Below are 21,382 nucleotides of genomic sequence, written 5' to 3'. Positions count from 1 at the left end.
ATGTGAAGCGCTTAGAGTAATTTTTGTTATTATATAATGCGCTCTATAAATATTGTATTTATTTATTATAAAATTGTCATAGATTTCAGTACTGATATGACCACTAATATCCAATATTCACCCGATCCTGTTATGTTAGCTACTACTATCAGGAATCTATTAGTGATGTTAGTGTGGTAGTACCACTAACAACGGCCGACTTTCATACTGTACAGTACAGATGTTACCACTGATAGCACTAACAACATATACTTTGATTCCGCTTATCATCCGGATTTGTTTTAGAATATTCAGCATCAGAAGCCATCCAATGAAAGCCTTCCTTGCAATTTAAAAACCATTCCATGGAAGTATAAAAAGCACGAATATTTAATTTTCGACATTTGTTACAGTTTCAGATCTACAGTAAAAATGATGGTAACTTAAAGACCTTACACTTCTGATAAATATCATTTACATAATTACTCTGCATATTCATTTATTCTATCAATTTCGAAAAGAAAAGCACAGTCAGCATTGTGCCTTTATTATTTTCTTTACATAGAACGCATTGACTCATTGTAAAGATTTATCAAAACGTCTCCTAATTGACAATATTCAAATACTTTTTCTCAGATTTTTGTTAAATATGCTGTACAGTATGATAATCAAGGCCTATTAAAATCATTAATAAGATTTTAAAATGATGCAGCCTGAAGTGAAGTTCAAATGAGTTTAGCGTCTTTACTTTCTTATATGTTTATTGATAGTCATCTTTCATAATCTCAGACTTCTCAGTGTGCTGTCTGAAACGGGAGTCCGTTCAGTGACGTTATGATAGATTCGTGTTCGCAATATTGATCAATTCCAGTGTTGAACATGTATAAGGATGGCTCCATGATAAAACTCTTATTCGTTTAACAATGTTAATATAAAAATATTGATAAAATTTATATGTCTTAGATAACTAAGGGTTAAATCTGCTTATTATTCGTGCAATGCCATACACGTAATTTTCGTCCGTTGTCGGTTTTTGGGTATTACGGATAACGTAAATCATCTATATCATTTATGCGTTTTGTAGACACAGGTTGACATTGGTTGACCAATTTTAAAACCACATAATGAATTGAAAAGTTGGAAACTTTGAAGGCAATTTGTACATAATTTCACAGTATGGACACAATTTTATAGATGTGAGGTCAGGACTTATATAATTTATAAACGTCCCTAGTCAGATGGAGAAATATATTCAATAAAATTAAAAGTAATAGTCATCACTCTACAAGTACAAAACAAGTTTAGTTCTGTTACAGACTCAGTGACTGGTGACCGTCGTGGAGATCATCTTTAGAAATAAATAGTTTAAAATGTTGCTATTTAGTGGAGGATCGTGATGCACATATTTGAAATGTAGACAGATGTATGATTTAAGTGTAATGTAACCATAGATGTTACATCTAACTCAGTACATGTAACTGTTATTCTAGTTATGTACATGGAAATGGAGAATTTAAAAAAAAACTATGGATGTTACTGGTGGAAAGTTTAAAGAAAAATCATTGTAATTCTTAATATCAAAGTTTTGATGTGATAATGACAACAATAATATAAACTATAACAATAACTTAGTTACTTACTCCAGAAGAAGGCTTGATGACACAGATACTAAAAGATCTAAACTAGAAATCAGTAAAAGATAGAATAAGAGAAAACAAAAATATATTGCTACACTAAATGGTAAAGCAAACATCCCAATGACACACATTGTATCAAACACCAGGAACAACCATAAAACATGTAGAGACAAATTTTACATATATATCATGTATGCAAGAACAGATACTACAAGTACATCTTCATACCAAACACCATCAGAGATTGGAACATTTTAGACCCACTTATTTTTGAAAACTCAGCACACTCTAAGGATAGCTCCTCACCACTCACAGATCTTATTAGAACCTGATGCTAAGATTAAATTTAGACACTTGACACATTAGTGGTGCATACATTTAAATGTCGTAATGTGTAGCACCTTGACTGATGAAGATGTTTACTGTGGATATTTTTTTTGTTTTTTATTTATATGAATAATTAGACCTCACCCTGTCTGTTTGTCCATATTTCGATCTTGTAAGCGCTACTATTCCTTAATGGATGAACCAATATTGATGAAACTTTACACAATTGTAGTACATAACCTGAAGATGTGCAAGAAGGAAAATATTTCTGGTTGGAATTATTTCAAGGGAGATAACTGAATTTACTTAGTTTAATATACAGTCATCAGGGGACTTACTTAAATGAGTGATTTTCTAAATCACTGGTTTTAGTAACATTATTTCCATAAAAGTTGCAAGTAAGAGTTGTCTTTCTTTAATAATCACCTATTTGAGTAGTACAAATTAATCACTAGAAGAAGTGATTTAATCTTATTGTAGCTTTAAATATAGAATACAAATGATCCAGGGACTAATTATGTTTCTAAACTTATCAGAACCAACATCTGTGTTGTCTAGGATGACCAGGTCATTTCAGGTGATGACCTTGTACTGAATCTAGGATAATGACATAAAAATCACTTGTTTAAGTATCATACCTCAATTTCCTTTCCAAAAATCACTTATTTAAGTATCATTATTTTAATAACCCCCACTAATTTCAACACCCCCGAACAGTGAAATTTTTATCGCGAACAGTAGAATTTTATTACATAATCTGAAAGATGAAACCTTGAACTTTACAGGAAAAATACTCCCACTGCTGGGAAAAATCTGTTAAGAAAGTATCAGTTCATTATGTAAAGCCATTATTATAGCATTTTTTCAACTAAAATAGAATTTTCAGCTAAATGATAGCATCAAAGGCATAAACTTGCTACTTAAAAGAAGCAAAAAGTTCATTTTTTTTCAATTTTACTAATTAAAAGATATTATTTAAACCTATGTGTTTAAAATTTTGAAAAAACTACAAAATCCCAATTTGTGACAAAACTTTGAATTTGCTACTTAAATAAGTGATTTAAAAATCACTTATTTCAGTAAGTTCCCTGACTGATATAGCAATAAATGGCAACAAGTCTTGTAAGTGTAATTACTCCTAAATGTTTATCAATATTGATGAAACTTTACACAGTTGTTGTACACAACCTGTAGATGTGCACATAGGCGGATCCAGGGGGGGGGGGGCTGGGGGCCGGGCCCCCCCCCCCTTTCGTGGGAAAAATTTGGTTGATTATATAGGGAATCACTGAAGCATGACTGGAGCGGGCCCCCCTTAGGTCACTCAGCGGGCCCCCTTTATGAAAAGTTCTGGATCTGCCACTGGTGCATAAAGGAGGATATTTCTGGTCAGATTTTTTCAAGGGAGATAATTGAAATTACTTAGTTTAAAAACCACAATATGTGGCACTAGGTCTTGTAAGTACAACTCCTCCTAGATGGCTGTAGCAATATTTATGAAACTTAACACAGTTCCAGTAAATAAAAAGATAATGTTCATAAAGGAAGATATTCTTGGTCTTAAATATGTAAAGGGGATAATTTACTTACTTTATATAGATTATATTTAGATGTAGTTATTTTTTGTTTGTTTCCACACACTTACATAGAATATGCAAAGGAGATACAATAAGATATCTCTAATCATTATTTATTTTATATGTTCTTTCAGTTTAATATAGCAGTATGTAAAATTGTAAATGTATGTGTATTCCTTTTCTTTAAACTCATCAATAGTAGTTGAACATTCATTCTGTGTCAGAAACCTGTACTGTGTTAAATATTTAATCACAATCCAAATTCAGAGCTGTGTCAAGCTTGAATACAGATTAGTAAATATGCCATACTGCCATGGGGAGTATCCTTTGTGAGTTGACTCACAGATTTATGCAATACTCATAATCCATAAATACTACCCACACTCAACTGTGTCCACTATTTGGAATGCTAGTTTTGAATGCTTAAATCATAATAAGTGGTGCTTTTAACTTTACATTTACATGTTGAAATGTGTTTATTGGTTAAATTACATGTATTGAATGTTTTCCAAATATAAACATGAATATTTCTAATAGTGTACATGTCATACTTAACTTTCTTAAGACACGATACATGCATGTATCACTTTAACTTTTTACTGATAATCTACAAACTTTTCAGATGTTCATGAAGATGATTTCAGAGAAGATATTGATTTTTATTTGAATGTGTTATAAATGTTCAGTACTTTAAGCTACATGTATATGAACACTGAACTGTACATATTATCGCACTTTAAATTTTTATGAATGCACAGGCCTGAATACCTTAATCAGTACAAAGGTTAATAAAACTACGTACATTTGTGTAATTGTATTTATATATATATATATATAATAATTAAAAATGAATGTGATGATACATGTAGCTTAATTTATCTTCAACTTGAATTCAAAGCTTCATTCAAATTTGTTGGGAATATTCAAATGACTAAGATACATGTACATGTGTATATATGTTCCGGACCATATGAGTATCTGGACCATACGCGTATGGTCATGACCATATGCATATGCTCATATGGTCCGACCATACGGGTATGGTCATAGCCGTACGCGTATGGTCCGGTTTACCAAAACGATGAATATAGAAATCTATAATAATATTTTTTTTAGGTATGACCCTTCGATTTAAAAAAAAAATGAGATTTTGATAATGATTTCTTTTAGTTTTTGAGTAAAATGGTCGTAATTGTTACACGATTAATTAATTAATTAAATAAAGTGAAGACGAATGACCAAGTGAATTTTACTCACAAACAAATTATATTGACCACAATTAAACATGGTCATTATCAATTTGTCGTACACTATGGCGACTTGGGAATAAAATTTCACCAAATTCTTAGCTAAAATCAACTGTTCTGCTCACAGATGTAAAGTCAGCAGGATAAAGTCATTTTTATTCAACAATAACAAAGGAAATAAAACAGAAACGCCCAGATTCAGACAATATATAAAGGAGAGAAGCTTTCAATTTGTATCATGTACCGTTTCATGCAGCCGCAAAAAAGAAGAAAAAAATGCAGGAAAACAATGGTTCCGTGTGGAAGTAAATATCACCTTAAACGTACATGCCTAAATTCCATTGATGACTTTTTCATTTTCAATTTTCATAATATGTTTAATTGTCTTAATTAATACTTCATAATTCATAATAGCAATTTTTATTTTATTCATTTTGTTAGAATCATGCCTCGATGTAGTAAAACTTTTTTCATTTATAATCGAAAGTACCTATATGGTCCAAATACTCATATGGTCCGACCCGTTCATAACCAAACAAGTATACTCATATGGTCCAGATACTCATATGGTCCGGAACATATATATATATATAGCATTTTCCCTCATCTCTCATCAACTTCCTTGTTCACTCTTTATACATTTATACATGTAGAATCACTTGCCCTTTTTGAAATGACTAAAAGTGGCATTGAATGGAAAAAGAATATGTGAACAATTTAAACTTAAATGAAATACAGAACTTTGCTATAGAATAACTTGTCTGTCTGTTTTTTTTTTAACTATCTCTCTAGTTTCAGATTTAAGTTCTTTTGAATAACTTTATATTCAAAGTCCAAACAAACTCTTTGTACAACTGTATATACATGACATAAATAATATGATATTTCTTTTAGAAATAAAAACTTAATCCTTGAAACTTTGTTTTTTTTCAAAAAAAACAGATCACTGTTCTTGATGAAATAGTCAATATAATTGAAAAGAAAGGTTATTGTCCATGGGTATAATATCAGTTGATAATACACAATCCATACATAAAAAATATACAGGACAAATCACAAAAGTAAAGGAGAATGTTTTTATTGCTGTTCTTCATCTCAAAATCACTCATATTGAGGCCATCAGATAGAGCAAAAATTAATCTGCAATACACTGGACAAATCACAAAAAGCAAAAGAGAACTGTTTTTATTGCTGTTCTTCATCTCAAAGTCATTCATTGTAAGGCCATCAATGAAGAGCAAGAATTAAACTGCAATCTTATGGACCCAAGCACCAGTTTGACAGGAAATGAAGATCACACCATCAATGTAAATATTTAAATGCTCACAAAGCTGACAGTGCGAGGACTTACCAGCCAGTCAAGATTGTTAATTTAACCCCAAAAAGCAAAAGAGAACTGTTTTTATTGCTGTTCTTCATCTCAAAGTTATTCATATTAAGGCCATCAATGTAGTGCAAAAATTAAACTGCAATCATATGATGCACCCTAGCACCAGTTTCACAGGAAATGAAGATCACACCACCACTTTGTATATATATTTAACTGGTTGAAGGTCAAGCCTACAGTGGAATAATTATATGAATCAGTTATATTAAACTGGTTTGAGAATAATTCTTGTCAGAATTTTTTCAAGGAGATAATTGAACTGGTACTTAATTTAAATATAGCAATATGTGGCATCAAGTCTCTTAAGCACAACTCCTCCTTAACAACTGGATCAATATTGATGAAATATTTGGAGTTAACAAAAACATCAAAATCTAATGAATATTGGCCCTGCTTTGCACTTAAGACCAAGATGCAGAGACTTTTTTTTAACATTCTTGTTCACTATTGCAAGGTGACACCGTGACAGTACATTTTTATTAATCTGATCCTATATTGTAAAAAGTGCATCAAATCTTATAACAAGGTTAAAAACAAAAACATCAAAATCTAAAGGATGGAATGATGTTTGCTTCAGGTTCAGTGTCTTGTCAGATTCATATTCATACAAAGAACAGATCAAAAGTTGAAACTGGAAATAAAATCTGTGAAAAATATAAATTGTGAAACAATTATTAATGACTTGGGTTAGCATTATCTGCATGAGAAAAATGGTGGGTAAAACCTCAGCTTTACAGCTCATTAACCTTCCATGTGAATCACATTTTTGTACAACAATGCCATGGTTTAAAAAGAGACAGACAAACAATACTTCACGAAACACAACATAGAAAAACTAAAGACTGAGAAACACAAACCCCCACCAAAAACTGGGGGACCTCAGATGGTGCTCCAGAAGGGTAAGCATAATTCTTGCTCTACATTTGGCACATGTGGCACCCATTGTGTTGTATTCTTTTTGTGACTTTATGCAATAATTAAAGTTTACATTAGACAGAACATTTTGTGATGCAGCTCTTTTTACTCTTACTAAGACAAGTATTTTAATAAACGCAAACTCCAAACATCTTTTATTTAATATCATAAAGTTTTACTTAGTAAATGCATCTATTTTAGAAGAGATCAAGAGAAGATTATTCACATAATATGAATGTGAAGTTGGAGGAAGCCTGGAAAGGGGGAATGAAGTATGCCGGAAAAAGATGTAAGGATGAGATAGAGGAAGTTGCCAATTCTTTGGCAATTTCAACAGAGAGGGTCAAGGTAAATACTAGAATTTTATACATAATTCTTTCAGGCAGTCTTTTATGATTAATGCATCAATTAGATATGCTAATTTAGATTATTTTTAACACAATTTGCCTTTTGAGGCATTTTGAAAATAGTAAGAGAGAAAATCTTCAGAAAATAAAAGTTACATCTGATCAAACAAAATGAAATCTACCAATCATTTTATTTTTAAAATATCATTTGTTCACAAAGTAGTGTGTAATTATATGCTTTAATGTACTTTAAAACCTGTTTGTTCAAGATAAGTATGTAGCAAATTACAAAAGTGCAATTTACTTTTTTTCCAGATAATTTAGCTTTTCAGTTTTTTAAGACTATTTTTTGTTTCATTTGTTTCATGATTTATATATTGACTTTATATTTAGAATAAAGGTTAGTTAGTAAAAACACAAATGACAACAATGGTTAGCCATTTGTTTGGATTATACTGAACAGACAATCATATTTCTCTCTCATGAATAGTCAATCAATTTTAATACAGCTTATTTTTAAATACGCTTATTGGTCAAAGAATAACAACTATTAATGGCAGTATTTAACTAATCATCAATTTTAAATTTACCCCAAAAAAAGTTTTTTGTGACAGCCTGTAATTTGTAAAATAATTAAGTATATGTTTTTCGCTATTTAAGAGTTATTCACATTTCACTAAGTGAAAACTTTATTTGTTCACATTGTATAATATTTCATGTAAAAAATTAACATATATATGAGTATCTTATCCGTTACATGTATTTGCTTATTCCCCGTTTCCATTCTTATTCAATTGTCATAAGATTCATCTTTCAAAATTAGTTTCTTTATACTTAGTTTATTAATTATATACTGTATCTACCTTATTACTTCCTGTCAATGTGAATTCAGTTTAAAAATATTTAAGGAATGGATTGGCAATAGAAATGCCAAAGAAAGACGAGAAAATGGAGAGGGTAAACCTATGAAAAGAAAGGCAGCAATAACAACAGGGACCAATTCCTATGCCTTGTTTGCTAAAACAGTTAAAAGGGGTTTGTTTTTAGTTTCTTTGTTTTTTATATTGTTTTTTGGCTTTGAACATAATAATGCCATGCAGTTTGAAGTTGATTATTTTAGACGTTTACATTTTTTGTTAAACCATATATATAATTTTAGCAGCATTGCAAGAAACACATTTTTTCCCCAGTAGAACCAACTTTTACACTTATAAATTTACTAAACATATTTAACGGAACATAAAAATAACAGACAAATTGCATTTATTAATGGCTAAAAACAAAACTTGTCTGCACATAATTATGTATCTAATAATTTGACATCTTAATTCTGAACTGAAAGGACTTGTTTATTTATTTCAGGAACAATGGATGGTCCCACATATTGCAAACATATTGCAAATGAGTGGGGAAAATTAGACGAGAGAGAAAAGGAGGTCTTCAGGGAAGATGCACAGCAGATTAGGCTTGATCCCTATAAAGGAAAGCCTAGGGAGGCTGTGATATCAGCACAGCTTAACATTATTGGCCAGGCTGTAAGTGTTAATTATTTTAACCTTCAGCAATTATAAGGGTACCATTTTGTTCTGTGTTGCCTATCGATTTCAACTGTATAATATTAACTGTTATTATTAGTAATCCTAATAAAATAGATAGTCTGATTATAACAAGCTGCTAAATTTATCAAAAATTGAACTGAAACACTTACACAATTGAAAATATGGATTAGCTGAATGAGTTGTGTTATTTAATAAATTGAGAATGTATCCATGCATATAGCATGCTGGCATATTAAGTTAAAAAGGGACATAACTCTAGAACCAAAAAAGTCAATCCACCCTAATTCAAAATTGCCATCCAATGTGTTGTGGTAATATGTGTCATTCCATTTGATTAAGGCAAATAGAAGTTAGAGAGAGATGGAATTCTATTTAGGTCAAAGGTATGTTTTACATAGATTGCAACTATCTCAGAGTAGATCAGTAAATTAAAATAATTATAAGGTTTTGAATTATCAAACCTCTTTTAATAATAGCTTAATTCACTTAGGTTGATTTTAAATTTTGCAAATCTATATATAGGTACAAGTAAAAATGCAAACTTGAATATCACAATTATTTTTTACATTGAGGTTAATCCTTTGTTGTATGAAACTTATTTTCACAACAAAACTATTGGGTGAAACAAGATTTCTTCTTGGTAAGATTTTGTTAAAAATGTTTTACTGTAACACAGCCATTTTACTGTGTTGTCCTGTATAGATTTGGGAACAGAACCTCTTTGGTATACTAAATTTGTTATATTTATTTTCAGTTATTTCAGCAATGCCAAAGTATTTTTTTTCAACCCCCACCCCACCAACCCCCCAAAAAGGCAATAATCCATCATTAATGAATGAAAAGGCCTCAGATATTCATTTTAATTCTATCCCAATGATCATAAACTTTACTGATTTATACATGTATTTTCAGTGTCAAACTTTGGATTCCATTGGATATGCAGTTTGTGGATTAGGCTGTGATAGGGAGAAGGAGGCAGCACCTGATTTCTTTGGTACACAAGATGCTGCCCCATTTTTTGATTTTGACCTGCAAGAGAAATTTATTTTGTTCGTTTCAGGTAAAATTTATTACATTTATCATATTTTTTTCGATTTATAAGTAATATTTTGACCTTACCTAGTTTGAAATATCAATAATATGTACCTGTGACCTAATGGATCACACTTTATGTTTATTTTTTTATTACAATGTAGGTAATTTATTTCAGGAAAAAAAATTAAAGCTACAAAACCTGATCAAACTATCTGCAATGAAGAAGAAAAGAAAGAGCTAAGACAGCTTGTGAGAAAGCATTTTAATGCAGCTTGGGGTATGTAAGTTAGATACAGTCAAAAGTTTTACAAATTTTAGGTGTTTAATAAAAAGAATATGACTCTCTGTTGATGTATTTTTGAGTTCATTTATACTATAACAGTGAAGCCAGTCAGCACTGAGGTTAATGTGAGTTTGAATCTCACTTATGCTGGGAACTTGACTCCAATCTCAATTGACTAAGATAATCAGTTTTTCTATCGAAGGTCGATGGTTTTCTCTGGGTACTACAGCTTCATCCACCACTAAAAACTGACTGCAGGAAATAGCCCAAAAGGGGTGCTTAAAAGAGGCATTAAAACACCAAAAATAAATAAATAAAAAAATACTATAATAGTGATCACTCCTCAAATAGCTTAGTTGAAAAAAATATTTGAACAAACATTTATATACATGTACTCAGCATTTGTAGAAACCAAGCAATTGTAACCTACTGCAATTTACATGCACCTGTTATAAGTCAAGAGCATGTTGTTCAGTGGTTGTCATTTATTGTTACATATATTGAAACATCATAAGAATAAAAGCAGAGGCAAACAAAATGTATTATATCCCATGAAAAAAAAACATAATACATCAAGTGACAGCTAGTCGACATAAGTACATTTAAGAAAAAGAGAAAAACGTAAAATCAAATACAAGATGAGATATATAGATTCTACCACTGCATCGAGTGTAATACGATATTTATCCACTCGAGACAGTTAAATTTTCAAATTTAAAACACGAGGCTTGCCGAGTGTTTTAAATATTTAAAATTTAACTGTCGAGAGTGGATAAATATCGTATTACACGAGATATAGTGGTGGAATCTGTTTCTCTAATGATTTTTAGACGAAATTTAGTCAAAATGGATACTTTCTTTACAATGTTCTGCAAAAAATTGTGTTCTTTATATAAGACGTCATCAGGCATGGTCGCCTTTTTTCATGACATCACAATAGAGAATTCTAGGGAAAGCAAGACAATGTGACGTCATAATTAAATTTCGACCAATGAAGTACTGAGATCAAATGAACCACACGTTGATTAAATTTTGATAATCAATGGGTTGGGAAAGGGATAAATTGCCGAAGAATTAGAGAAAATAGAAATAAGACACTAAGAACAATTACCAAAAATTTAGTGGAAAATAAGAAAGAGAAAAAACACTAAAGACTTAACAATAAATGCTTGATATTTATACAAGATATTCAAATTAGTTGGGGTTTCAGTTAACAAAAATAAATCATGTATTAATCTATTTTCAAAATCTTCAAACAGATATGTGTGAAAGCTTGATTGGATCAGGAAATGTTACTTTTGAAATAAAAAAAACCCAAATTATATTATAAATCGAAAATATATAATAAAATAAACAAAATTATAAATGTTATTCTTATATTCTACTTTAGCCATTTCAACTAAATTGGCAACCCAAGTTCCGTACAAGGAAATTACAGCAGGGAATATATTGGTAGAAGTTGAAGGATTGCCAGAGGGCATTACCTTGAAAGACCCATCATCTTATGGAAAAGAGACTCTGAAGGAGTTGTTGAAAACAGAGATGAAATTTCAGATCAGGTATTAAATAAATATAACTTCTATAAAACTCATATTTTGAGTTCACTTAACACAAAGCGTAGAGTGAGCTTTTAACATGATTTCTTGAACATTTATATAACAAGTTAATGTACAGTTATATTTTATGATGATATGAATTTTACAGTTCTTAAGCACTTAAGTTTTATTGATATTGTCGTGTGTTTTTATATTCAAAATAAAAGTACATTTTGTTAAGAGCTTTTTTTAAAGTATTGATTGCTAGTATTTATTTTGTAAAAAGAAATAGAAATTAATGGCTTAGAACATATTAAAATGGTAAGAAAAAAGGATTACCAATCTTAAAAAGTCACTTAACATATTGCAAAACCTATTTAAATGAAACCTAACAACTTTGTTAATTTTCAAAACAATGAACAAATAATATATACAATTGACAGTGATCAAAATTAAGTCATTGCAAAATTTGGACACTTGTTTTATTATGTTCTGCTTTCATAGGAATAAAGAACTAACAGAAGATGTTGTGAATTGTAAGTAATGATTATATATCAAAGAAGAAGGTATAATAAGGCTATTTAATTGGCCCCTAGGAAAACAAATCTACCATTTTTATATGAAATCATCAATATTCTCTAAATAGTCTTCAAATTTTTTAAGGATTGCTAGATACCAAAATAAAAGATGTTAAATGTTCATAAGACTGTCAGACATAATTTTTTGTATATTTTATTTGTTTTTGCTTGTCAGTTTGCAATTTGGTTTCAATGTTATTGAAATAGCTGAGTCCAATAAACTGCATTATTTACTGCCCAAAAGACCACATTATTTAGAACTGTTCATTCATGTTTTGAGACCATGAAATACATATTATATAAAATTGAATGAAATCAGGTAACATCAAGGCAAAAAAAAAAAAAAAAAAACACTTAAAAAAACTAGTTTTCAATGTTCTTCAAAAAAAAATATTAAAAAGAGAAAACAAATTACATATTTTTCAATTGAATCATAAATTATTAATAACAATCAAGATTAATATATTTAATTGATTTTCAGCAAATGGAGACACTGTTGAAAATAAAGCATCAATATCAGGGGAAGGTAATTTATACTTTTAATTTTCAGATAACCCTCTCTGACCTAAAGTAACATCTCAGGTCTGTCATCAGTTGGTCGACAACATCTGTTGTCATCTGTTGTTGTATGTTAAGTTTTACAAAAATCTTCTCCTTTGAAACTACTGGGCTAAATTGAACCAAAATTTGAATTAAATCACCTTTAGATTGTCTAGTTTTATAAATATATCTTATGAACCAGCCAACTAACTAAGATAGCCACAGAACATAGGGTTAATATGCAGATTTTGACCTATGTTTCTAAAAATTATTTATAGCCAATCTGACAGGGTATTTGTAGATTAAATTTTATACAGCAAGGTTTATATTTGAGAAGAAATACAATACTGAGAACTTTCCTAATTTTCTTTTGTCTCAAAAGTATTTTTTTGATTTCAGATGTAGAAAAAAGAAAATCAAAAGGAAAGAGTAAAGGAGGTATTGTATAATAAGTTAAAATCTAAAATTAAAAAAAAAACATGAACAGAAAGCCTAACAGCAATTCATAAAAATCAGCAGCAGCTTGAGATCTATAATAGTGTTAAATTTTCAGATAAATATATATATTAATTAACCCAAGCTTCTTTAAGGTTGATATTAACGATTTTTTTAGTTGTTGATTACTAGTATCTTGAATATAATGAGAGGAACTATTAACAGAGAAAATTATAAGCTAAATAAAATATTAAAATAAATCAACATTACCAAATTTCCAATATAAAGCCTAAAAAGGAGTTATTGCCCTTTTATGACAAATTCCACAAGCTCTTATGACACATTTAAATCAAATACACATGAGTTATCATTGATATACAATTCATACAATTCAAAGTCTCTACTCATATCTATGCATATAGGTTTCTATACTTAGTTTCAAGATCATCTTTGTATTTTTGCACATTTTTTTATAATTTTTAATGGTTATCAGTTTTTCAAGACAAAAAGATTACATTACTGAAAATTAACTGAAGAAATATACTTTTCTATTTTTCTGTTGTCTCAGAAGTAATTTATGATTTCAGATGTGAAAAAAAGAAACCTAGAAAGAGAGAGCAATGGAGGTATTGTATAAAATCTGAACTAGTGACAAATTAATGTTTGACTGGTATATATGAAGTAGAAAAAAAGGATATATGTTGTATATAATTTCTTATCCGACTTCCCTATGCTGATATCACCCTGCTCAGCTTAGGAAAATCCTGTATCGTGTTTGTTACATCTTAACCAGAGTTTAATAGTGATGTCACAATGTTTCAGCCATCGTTATTTAAAATGGATGTCACAATGCTACAGCCAGAGTTTTCACTTCTTTGCAGACGGCATAAATCATCAAAAACAGTGTGATTTGACCTAGAAACTTAAGTGCTTAAGAAATCAAATTCAATAAACAATTATCAGGTCTTCTGCATATTGATATATTTAAATATCAGCTGCAAGCCACAATATAAAGCAATTTGGCGATTGATAAGATGTAGTATGATTGCCAATGTTACATCTCTTCATTCAAAACAAAAGATCTTGAACATTGAGTCTTACCCCACAACCAGTTGCTGTTAACTATCTGAATACATACAACATATTATCTTATACTATATAGTCCTATTTATCAAAGAACAGATAATCAAAATTATTAACTTTCAAATTGGAAACGCTTATTAAATAATATGTTGTTTTGTTTATATTTTTTACAGTTAGCAAAAGTAATGTATTTGAAAAACCAGGATGTAGCACTGGTAAGCTATATTTTTTTAATACTGAAACAGTTGAAACAAAATATTACATCTTTGAGTTGATCCTCTGCTATAAAGCAGATGTGATATTTTTTTTCAATTTTAAATGATGCTTAGCTTCATATTATATAATAAAAGAAGATGTGGTGTGATTGCCAATGAGACAACTCTTCACAAGAGACTAAATTACACAAAAATTACCAACTGTAGGTCACTGTATGGACTTCAACAATGAGCAAAATCCATCCAGCATATAGTCAGCTTTAAAAGGCCCTAATCCCAACCCTCCCCTAACCTGGGACATTGGTGTAACAGTACAACATAAGAATAAACTATAAAAATCAGTTGAAAAAGGCTTAACTCCGATCATATGGATACAAATAGAAATACATCTAACAAATACACAGAGTGGATGTGGCTGACTACTTATACATTCCAACAACATAAAGACTATGTACAGGTCTGATAGTACTCACAGTTACAGACAGCTAGTTCAAAGCCACTAACAACTAATAAAAAAATCATGCATCTAAGACTAAATTATCAATCATTACACATCCAACATCCAATGGATTTAGTGTCAAGACGTCATAAACAGTCAGAGAAAAACATGACCTTGTGCAACGCCAAGAAACAGGTAAAGACAGATTGTAGATCCATAAATGTGCATATGTATATAATATTAATATTAAGTTTGCTTTTAATTTATTGATAACAAAATCAATATAAATACCAATACACATTGTTGGGCTGTTATTTAGAGTCATTATACATTATACATTATACATTATATATATATATATATACATATGTCTGTGTCATTGTTGCACTTAAAATTATATAAACAAAACTGAATATTTTCAGATGTAAACAAAAGAAAAAAAGAATATAAGAAAAGCAATGGAGGTGAGATTGATGATTTTCACTTTTAAAACTGTTTAGGATATGTGGTTCTTTAAAGATTAAAAAATGTATATAAGATGTCATATAAAACTATCTTTATAATTTCCCACGGTTCGATAGTATAGTGGGAAATTACTGTACTAACGGTACTAGTGAATACTATTGATACGGGAACTTTGTAGTACACGTATGATATATTTATATCACGTGATAAGTGGAAATATTTCCCTCGTTGGTCACTTCTAGCCAAGCATCAGACTGGACAACAGTGAAATAAAGTTCTTTTTCAATTAAATGTTTTACTCTATTTTGTATTTAGTAGGATTTATATATTTTACTAAAGAGAAAGTTAATTTATTACTTTATGATGTACCAATAATTATTTTATTTACTGTCCAAGTAAAACTCTCGAGACGTTCCTCCGAACATTGGGGTTTGGACACAGGTTTCCGACATTTTCCACTTTATTTAAAATGTAGTCTTTTTGACTACATGTTAAATGGAGTTTGACCAAGTTAACTCGTTTTTGTTTGTTTTTCCTGGTCAGCGAGATCGTTGATGACAGAGTAAAATATTTTTGAACACAATTTACTTATTAATAATGTAGTAAATTCTTGAATGAAATATAAATTTATTATGCATTGATAGTTAAATGCTTTATGTATATTGTGTTTATCAATTATATTTATATTAATAAAATCGGGGTCCACCAGTATTGCTGGGCTATCGGCTATATATATAGTTTTTAGTATTTATAGAGATGCCAAGAAATAGTATTTATTAAAGTTGATACTATAAAGTATATAAGGGCTTTTCCAGAAAAACACACATGGGACAGGGGATAGGCAAAAAAAACAACCCAAAAACACTAAAGTAGATATACTGTATATAGGGTATCTTATAAAGTTTATAAGGTTTTTGAAAAAACTAGATTGTTTAAGATATCTGACATGAGACATCTTTTATTTTATTTTAAATTAGATGAAATTTAAACTTGCCATTGGTTTAGTGTGGTACCCAACACTACAGGGAGATAACTCTTTAAAAAATTAGCTGAACATTTTAATCACTTATTATTAGTTGAGAGAAATTAAGCTTCTCAATGATCAAAATTAGTGTTTGTCAAACTGCTACCAAACCAGTCAAATTATTACCGTAAATTGTGTGGTTCAAATTCCTCAAAATTTTTATATTTTTATCAACATGTCAAAGTAGATATTTTGCCCAAATTTTATGAAAACAAACGAGCCAATTTTATTTTAGTTATGGTGTTGGGTACCACCTTATACAGCAAATATGTTGTATTCCAAAGCTTCTCTACATATTTGATAAAAAAATATGAGATTCTTGGTCTAATGAATAATATATATTTTCAGAAGGAAAAAAAGAAAAGCAAAAACCAGTGGAAAGTCAAAGAGGTATTGTTTAGAATATTTCCATGTCCCACCTACGATAGAAGAGGGGCATTATGTTTTCTGGTCTGTCGGTCTGTCCCATGTCAGGTTAAATTTTTTTATCAAGGTAGTTTTTGATGAAGTTGAGGTCCAATCAACTTGAAACTTAGTAAACATGTTCCCTATGATATTATCTTTTTAATTTTAATGCTAAATTAGAGTTTTGACCCCCAATTTCACAGTCCACTGAACATAGAAAATGATAGTGTGAGTGGGGCATCTGTGCACTATGGACACATTCTTTTTTCTTTTAAAGCTTTAATAGAACATCTATACTTAAAATGTTTTTCAATCCCTCCCTCTAACCCATCTCAATTTTTGTCTATTTCCTATTATGACTTACAAATATTTCTGTAAGAATAATTTACTTCTTTTTTATGCCCCACCTACAATAGTAGAGGGGCATTATGTTTTCTGGTCTGTGCGTCCGTTCATTCGTCCGTTTGTTCGTCCGTCCGTCCGTCCATCCATTCATTCATCAGGTAAAAGTGTTTGGTCAAGGTAGTTTTTGATGAAGTTGAAGTCCAATCAACTTGAAACTTAGCACACATGTTCCCTATGATATGATCTTTCTAATTTTAATGCAAAATTAGCGTTTTGACCCCAATTTCACGGTCCACTGAACAAGGAAATAATAGTGCGAGTGGGGCATCTGTGTACTATGGACACATTCTTGTCAATCCCTTATTTATCCTCTATCAATATAACATTATTATGAAAAGCTTTTATTTTGAAATGTAGCAATTTTCCTTAAGCCATGCAGGTTTAGAATTAAATAACTCTTGAAAATTATAAATTTAAAATGAATATGAAAGTGGCTGCTGGATGTATAAGTATCTCAGTTGGTCCATTTGATTACAATAAATATATATCTATTCATTATGATGTATAAATATAATATTAATTGTTACATCTTCATATAGGTGCAGAGTTATCATCAGAAGATGTGGAGATGTTAAGTCCTCTCTTATTAGATGAATCAACACAAGAGTTGGTTAACCCTACAGAAGGTTTTTATCTTTTTAGTTTTAAATTAATTTTACTTAACAAATGTCTTCTTATAGAGTTATTGCCCTTTAAAGACAATTTTACTGAATTAGTTCATCATGTTTGGTAACTTTAAAAAATCTTCTCCTCTGAAAAAATAAAAGACAAATAATGATAAACGAAGCTTTAAATTTTGATGAACATTTTAATCTTTTATCAGATAATGAAAAATTTATATTTTTATTTAAGAATGAAAATGTTTCGCATATAGTTGCCGAAACCTGCAACAGTATTTTAATACAAAGAAATAGTATTTTATATCAATAGTTCTATGAAGAAAGAAAATTGTTTTAGTTTGAATTGTGTTCATTTTATATGATGTTATGTATTTAAATGTATGTATATATAAACTTGTCTTAAACAGTCTCTCATAAATCTTTTTTGATTGGTGCATACAATGCAAATGTTTTATATGTTTTATATGTTACTATGTCAATATGTTATGTTTGTATGTGGTGATACTATAATAAAATTTTGAATCTGAATCTCAATCTGGAAAACAGGTCTTCTAATTAAAGTCTGTGATAACCTTCTGATGACTGACATCTAGCATATTTACATTGACAAACAATTAACAAAAGCAGGCATTGAAAACACTTTTTTTACTTGGGATATCATGCATACTGTGGTCTGTGAATCTCAGAACAAATACCTGATGGAAGATAATAATTTAGAATTTTATATTAAAAAATATATATGAGTTTTCTCTAAAACAAGTATATGAATAAAAGTTTAATACAATAAACTAACCATTAAGTTATTTTTTTAACCTGTTTGCCTTGTTATTTATATTTGTCTTTTCTTGATAATAATTTATAATTTCTTTTATCCTCAGATGAACTGTTTGCCATCGAAAATGTGTTGAAAACCCGTGTGAGAAGAGGGAAAACAGAAGCCCTGATCAAATGGGAAGGCTTTGCTAAACCAACATGGGAGCCTCAAACAAACATTAAAAATAATGTGTCTTTGTAAAATTAATTTAGAATTAAGTTTTTATATTTGTAATGATTATTTAAAAAAGGCAGTAGCTATGAAAATTTTTTTTTGGTGAAAGATTTGAAATAAAAGTACTAAAAATATGAATGAAAATATATAAGATTCATATCATTTTAGGTATCTGGAAAACTTAATTAACAGTTAAAATGCTTTTGCCTGTTTCACAATCATGTGTGATGGTAATTTGAAACAATTACAATAATGATTTATGATTTTTATTCTCAATCTAATATTTAACAGCCGGTCCGAGACCACAATTGTCGTCCCTTGATTTTCGTTGTTCACGAATATAGTCCCTAGTGTTAACAGTGGGTTACTTGCCAATAATTTTTATACCTCTTCCAAATTTATTTCTCCATGTTTAATGCCTCAAATTGTAAGTAGGGGGGTGAAATTACACTGTAAAAAAATTTGGGTCCAGAATTTTACAGAAAAGTAGTGATTTGGTCCAGCTGAAAAAGGTTAAAAATTAGCACTTCGGAAGCTGTCAAAAGATTTCAAGACACCCTAAACACAAAATTGTCCATATTTTGAGTTAGAGGCGATGAAGTTTTCTATAATTTTGATATAATTTGTCCCAAAAGTAGTACAACACACTGTAAAAATTTCATTGAGAAAGCGCAGGTGGGAATTTTTTAATTTTCATTTATGTTCTAAAAGAAATGCACTACGAATTAATTGTGTTCTCGGACCTAAGAGGTGAAGTCTGTAAATATAGAATCTGTACTTTGGCATCTTCCCTAAATGATTTGGTGGTGTCAATTTGTCAAATAGCATGAAACTAAAGGATTTAAACTTTTATTTAATAGAATATCTGCAAAAATGACCAATTTTGGCATTTTATGGTCAAAATAGGCATTTCAAGGCTTTTTCAATACTGATGCATACATGGCATCCTGACTTTCTATCTGACAGGCTTTCATGTGTCAATACTTGTGTTTCTATGCCTTTATCTAGTTCTTTTACTTGTTTTTGAACTCAGAATCTACAGAAAAGAAGATTATCTCAGACAATATGTACAAAATGTGTTGTATAAATGACCCTTGTCTAACGCCCTGTTTGGATGAAGTCAAAAGTGGGGTTCTTGGTACATAAAATTTGAAGTCCACAATAAAGACCTCACTAAATTTGTATCAAAAGCACTTTACAATGTCTATTGTACCTGTTCCATCTCACATAATATCTCTCTTTTCTTCTGTAGGATAGCAAGTGGTTTAAATATAAGCCTGTTGAGACTAAAATTACAATCAAGTTTTTCATTAAAAAGGCAAAAATCTTTGTATCAGACCATACTGTCTGTAAGAAAAGTTAATTGCAAGAGCCTTTTTGTGCTCAGATTTGTTGTATCATATCACATGAGTATAGAAATGATAAAAAAGACACAATTTTTTATTTCTTATAGCCTCAATATGCATTTTTTAATGTAAATATGTGGCACGGCCTAAATTGACCCTTATTTTTTTCCAGTCTTACTTGGCTTAAGACCCTTTTAAACTAATATGATGTGTTATTTGTGACTTTTCTTTCCATTTAAAGTACATTCAATACATATGTAAGGATTATTTATAACCAAAAAGCTTCACAAATTTAAAATTGCTGGAAAATATTACATCTTCATGTAAGGCCCCCTTTCATTGAAAAACCTCAATTTTTAGGCCCAGGCTGATATAAATTTGACTTTTGAATAATTATGCTAACTCTGATAAATCAAATGAGTACTCTATTGCTTTTAGTACATAATAAATGATATATTAGGGCATTTAAAAAGTATTTTTTTGCAATATTTTAATTTTCAAAGCCCAAAATGTTGATAGTTGAAATTATTCAATTTTAACGTCAAAATTTAACACGCAAAGATGAGTATAGAATTTAACATATTGTCTATAATATATATCCTATTGTTACGAAACTTTGCAAGTAGTGTTATAATTTATTAAGCTTTGGTCATACCAAGTTTTTTTAAGATTTGTCAACTCTTTCTATCCTATTAGGTCCGAGACCACAATTGTCGTCCCTTGATTTTCGTTGTTCACGAATATAGTCCCTAGTGTTAACAGTGGGTTACTTGCCAATAATTTTTATACCTCTTCCAAATTTATTTCTCCATGTTTAATGCCTCAAATTGTAAGTAGGGGGGTGAAATTACACTGTAAAAAAATTTGGGTCCAGAATTTTACAGAAAAGTAGTGATTTGGTCCAGCTGAAAAAGGTTAAAAATTAGCACTTCGGAAGCTGTCAAAAGATTTCAAGACACCCTAAACACAAAATTGTCCATATTTTGAGTTAGAGGCGATGAAGTTTTCTAT

General features: G+C 30.0%; 1 protein-coding gene across 3 annotated transcripts; it reads left to right on the top strand.

Moving 5' to 3' along the window:
- Nucleotides 1-335: 335 nt before the first annotated feature.
- Nucleotides 336-19,312, top strand: LOC143080738 (uncharacterized). 3 transcript variants are annotated; one of them, XM_076256738.1, is made up of 16 exons: nt 336-417; nt 7,271-7,417; nt 8,325-8,451; nt 8,779-8,951; nt 9,888-10,035; nt 10,186-10,287; nt 11,684-11,852; nt 12,333-12,364; nt 12,888-12,932; nt 13,346-13,384; nt 13,969-14,007; nt 14,638-14,679; nt 15,541-15,582; nt 16,956-16,997; nt 17,957-18,043; nt 18,916-19,312. In XM_076256738.1, the coding sequence occupies exons 1-16, from the start codon at nt 412-414 to the stop codon at nt 19,050-19,052; spliced, it is 1,377 nt and encodes a 458-aa protein (XP_076112853.1). In that variant the 5' UTR covers nt 336-411; the 3' UTR covers nt 19,053-19,312. The 3 variants fall into 3 exon arrangements, with proteins under 3 accessions (XP_076112853.1, XP_076112852.1, XP_076112851.1); XM_076256737.1 differs by lacking the exon at nt 336-417 and adding an exon at nt 1,069-1,175; XM_076256736.1 differs by lacking the exon at nt 336-417 and adding an exon at nt 1,069-1,180.
- The last annotated feature ends 2,070 nt before the right edge of the window (nt 19,313-21,382 follow it).

Source organism: Mytilus galloprovincialis, chromosome 6, assembly GCF_965363235.1.
Source record: "Mytilus galloprovincialis chromosome 6, xbMytGall1.hap1.1, whole genome shotgun sequence".
Lineage (NCBI taxonomy): Eukaryota > Metazoa > Mollusca > Bivalvia > Mytilida > Mytilidae > Mytilus > Mytilus galloprovincialis.
The sequence above is the reverse complement of the archived record's forward strand: the minus strand, read 5'-3'. Positions and strand labels throughout refer to the sequence as shown.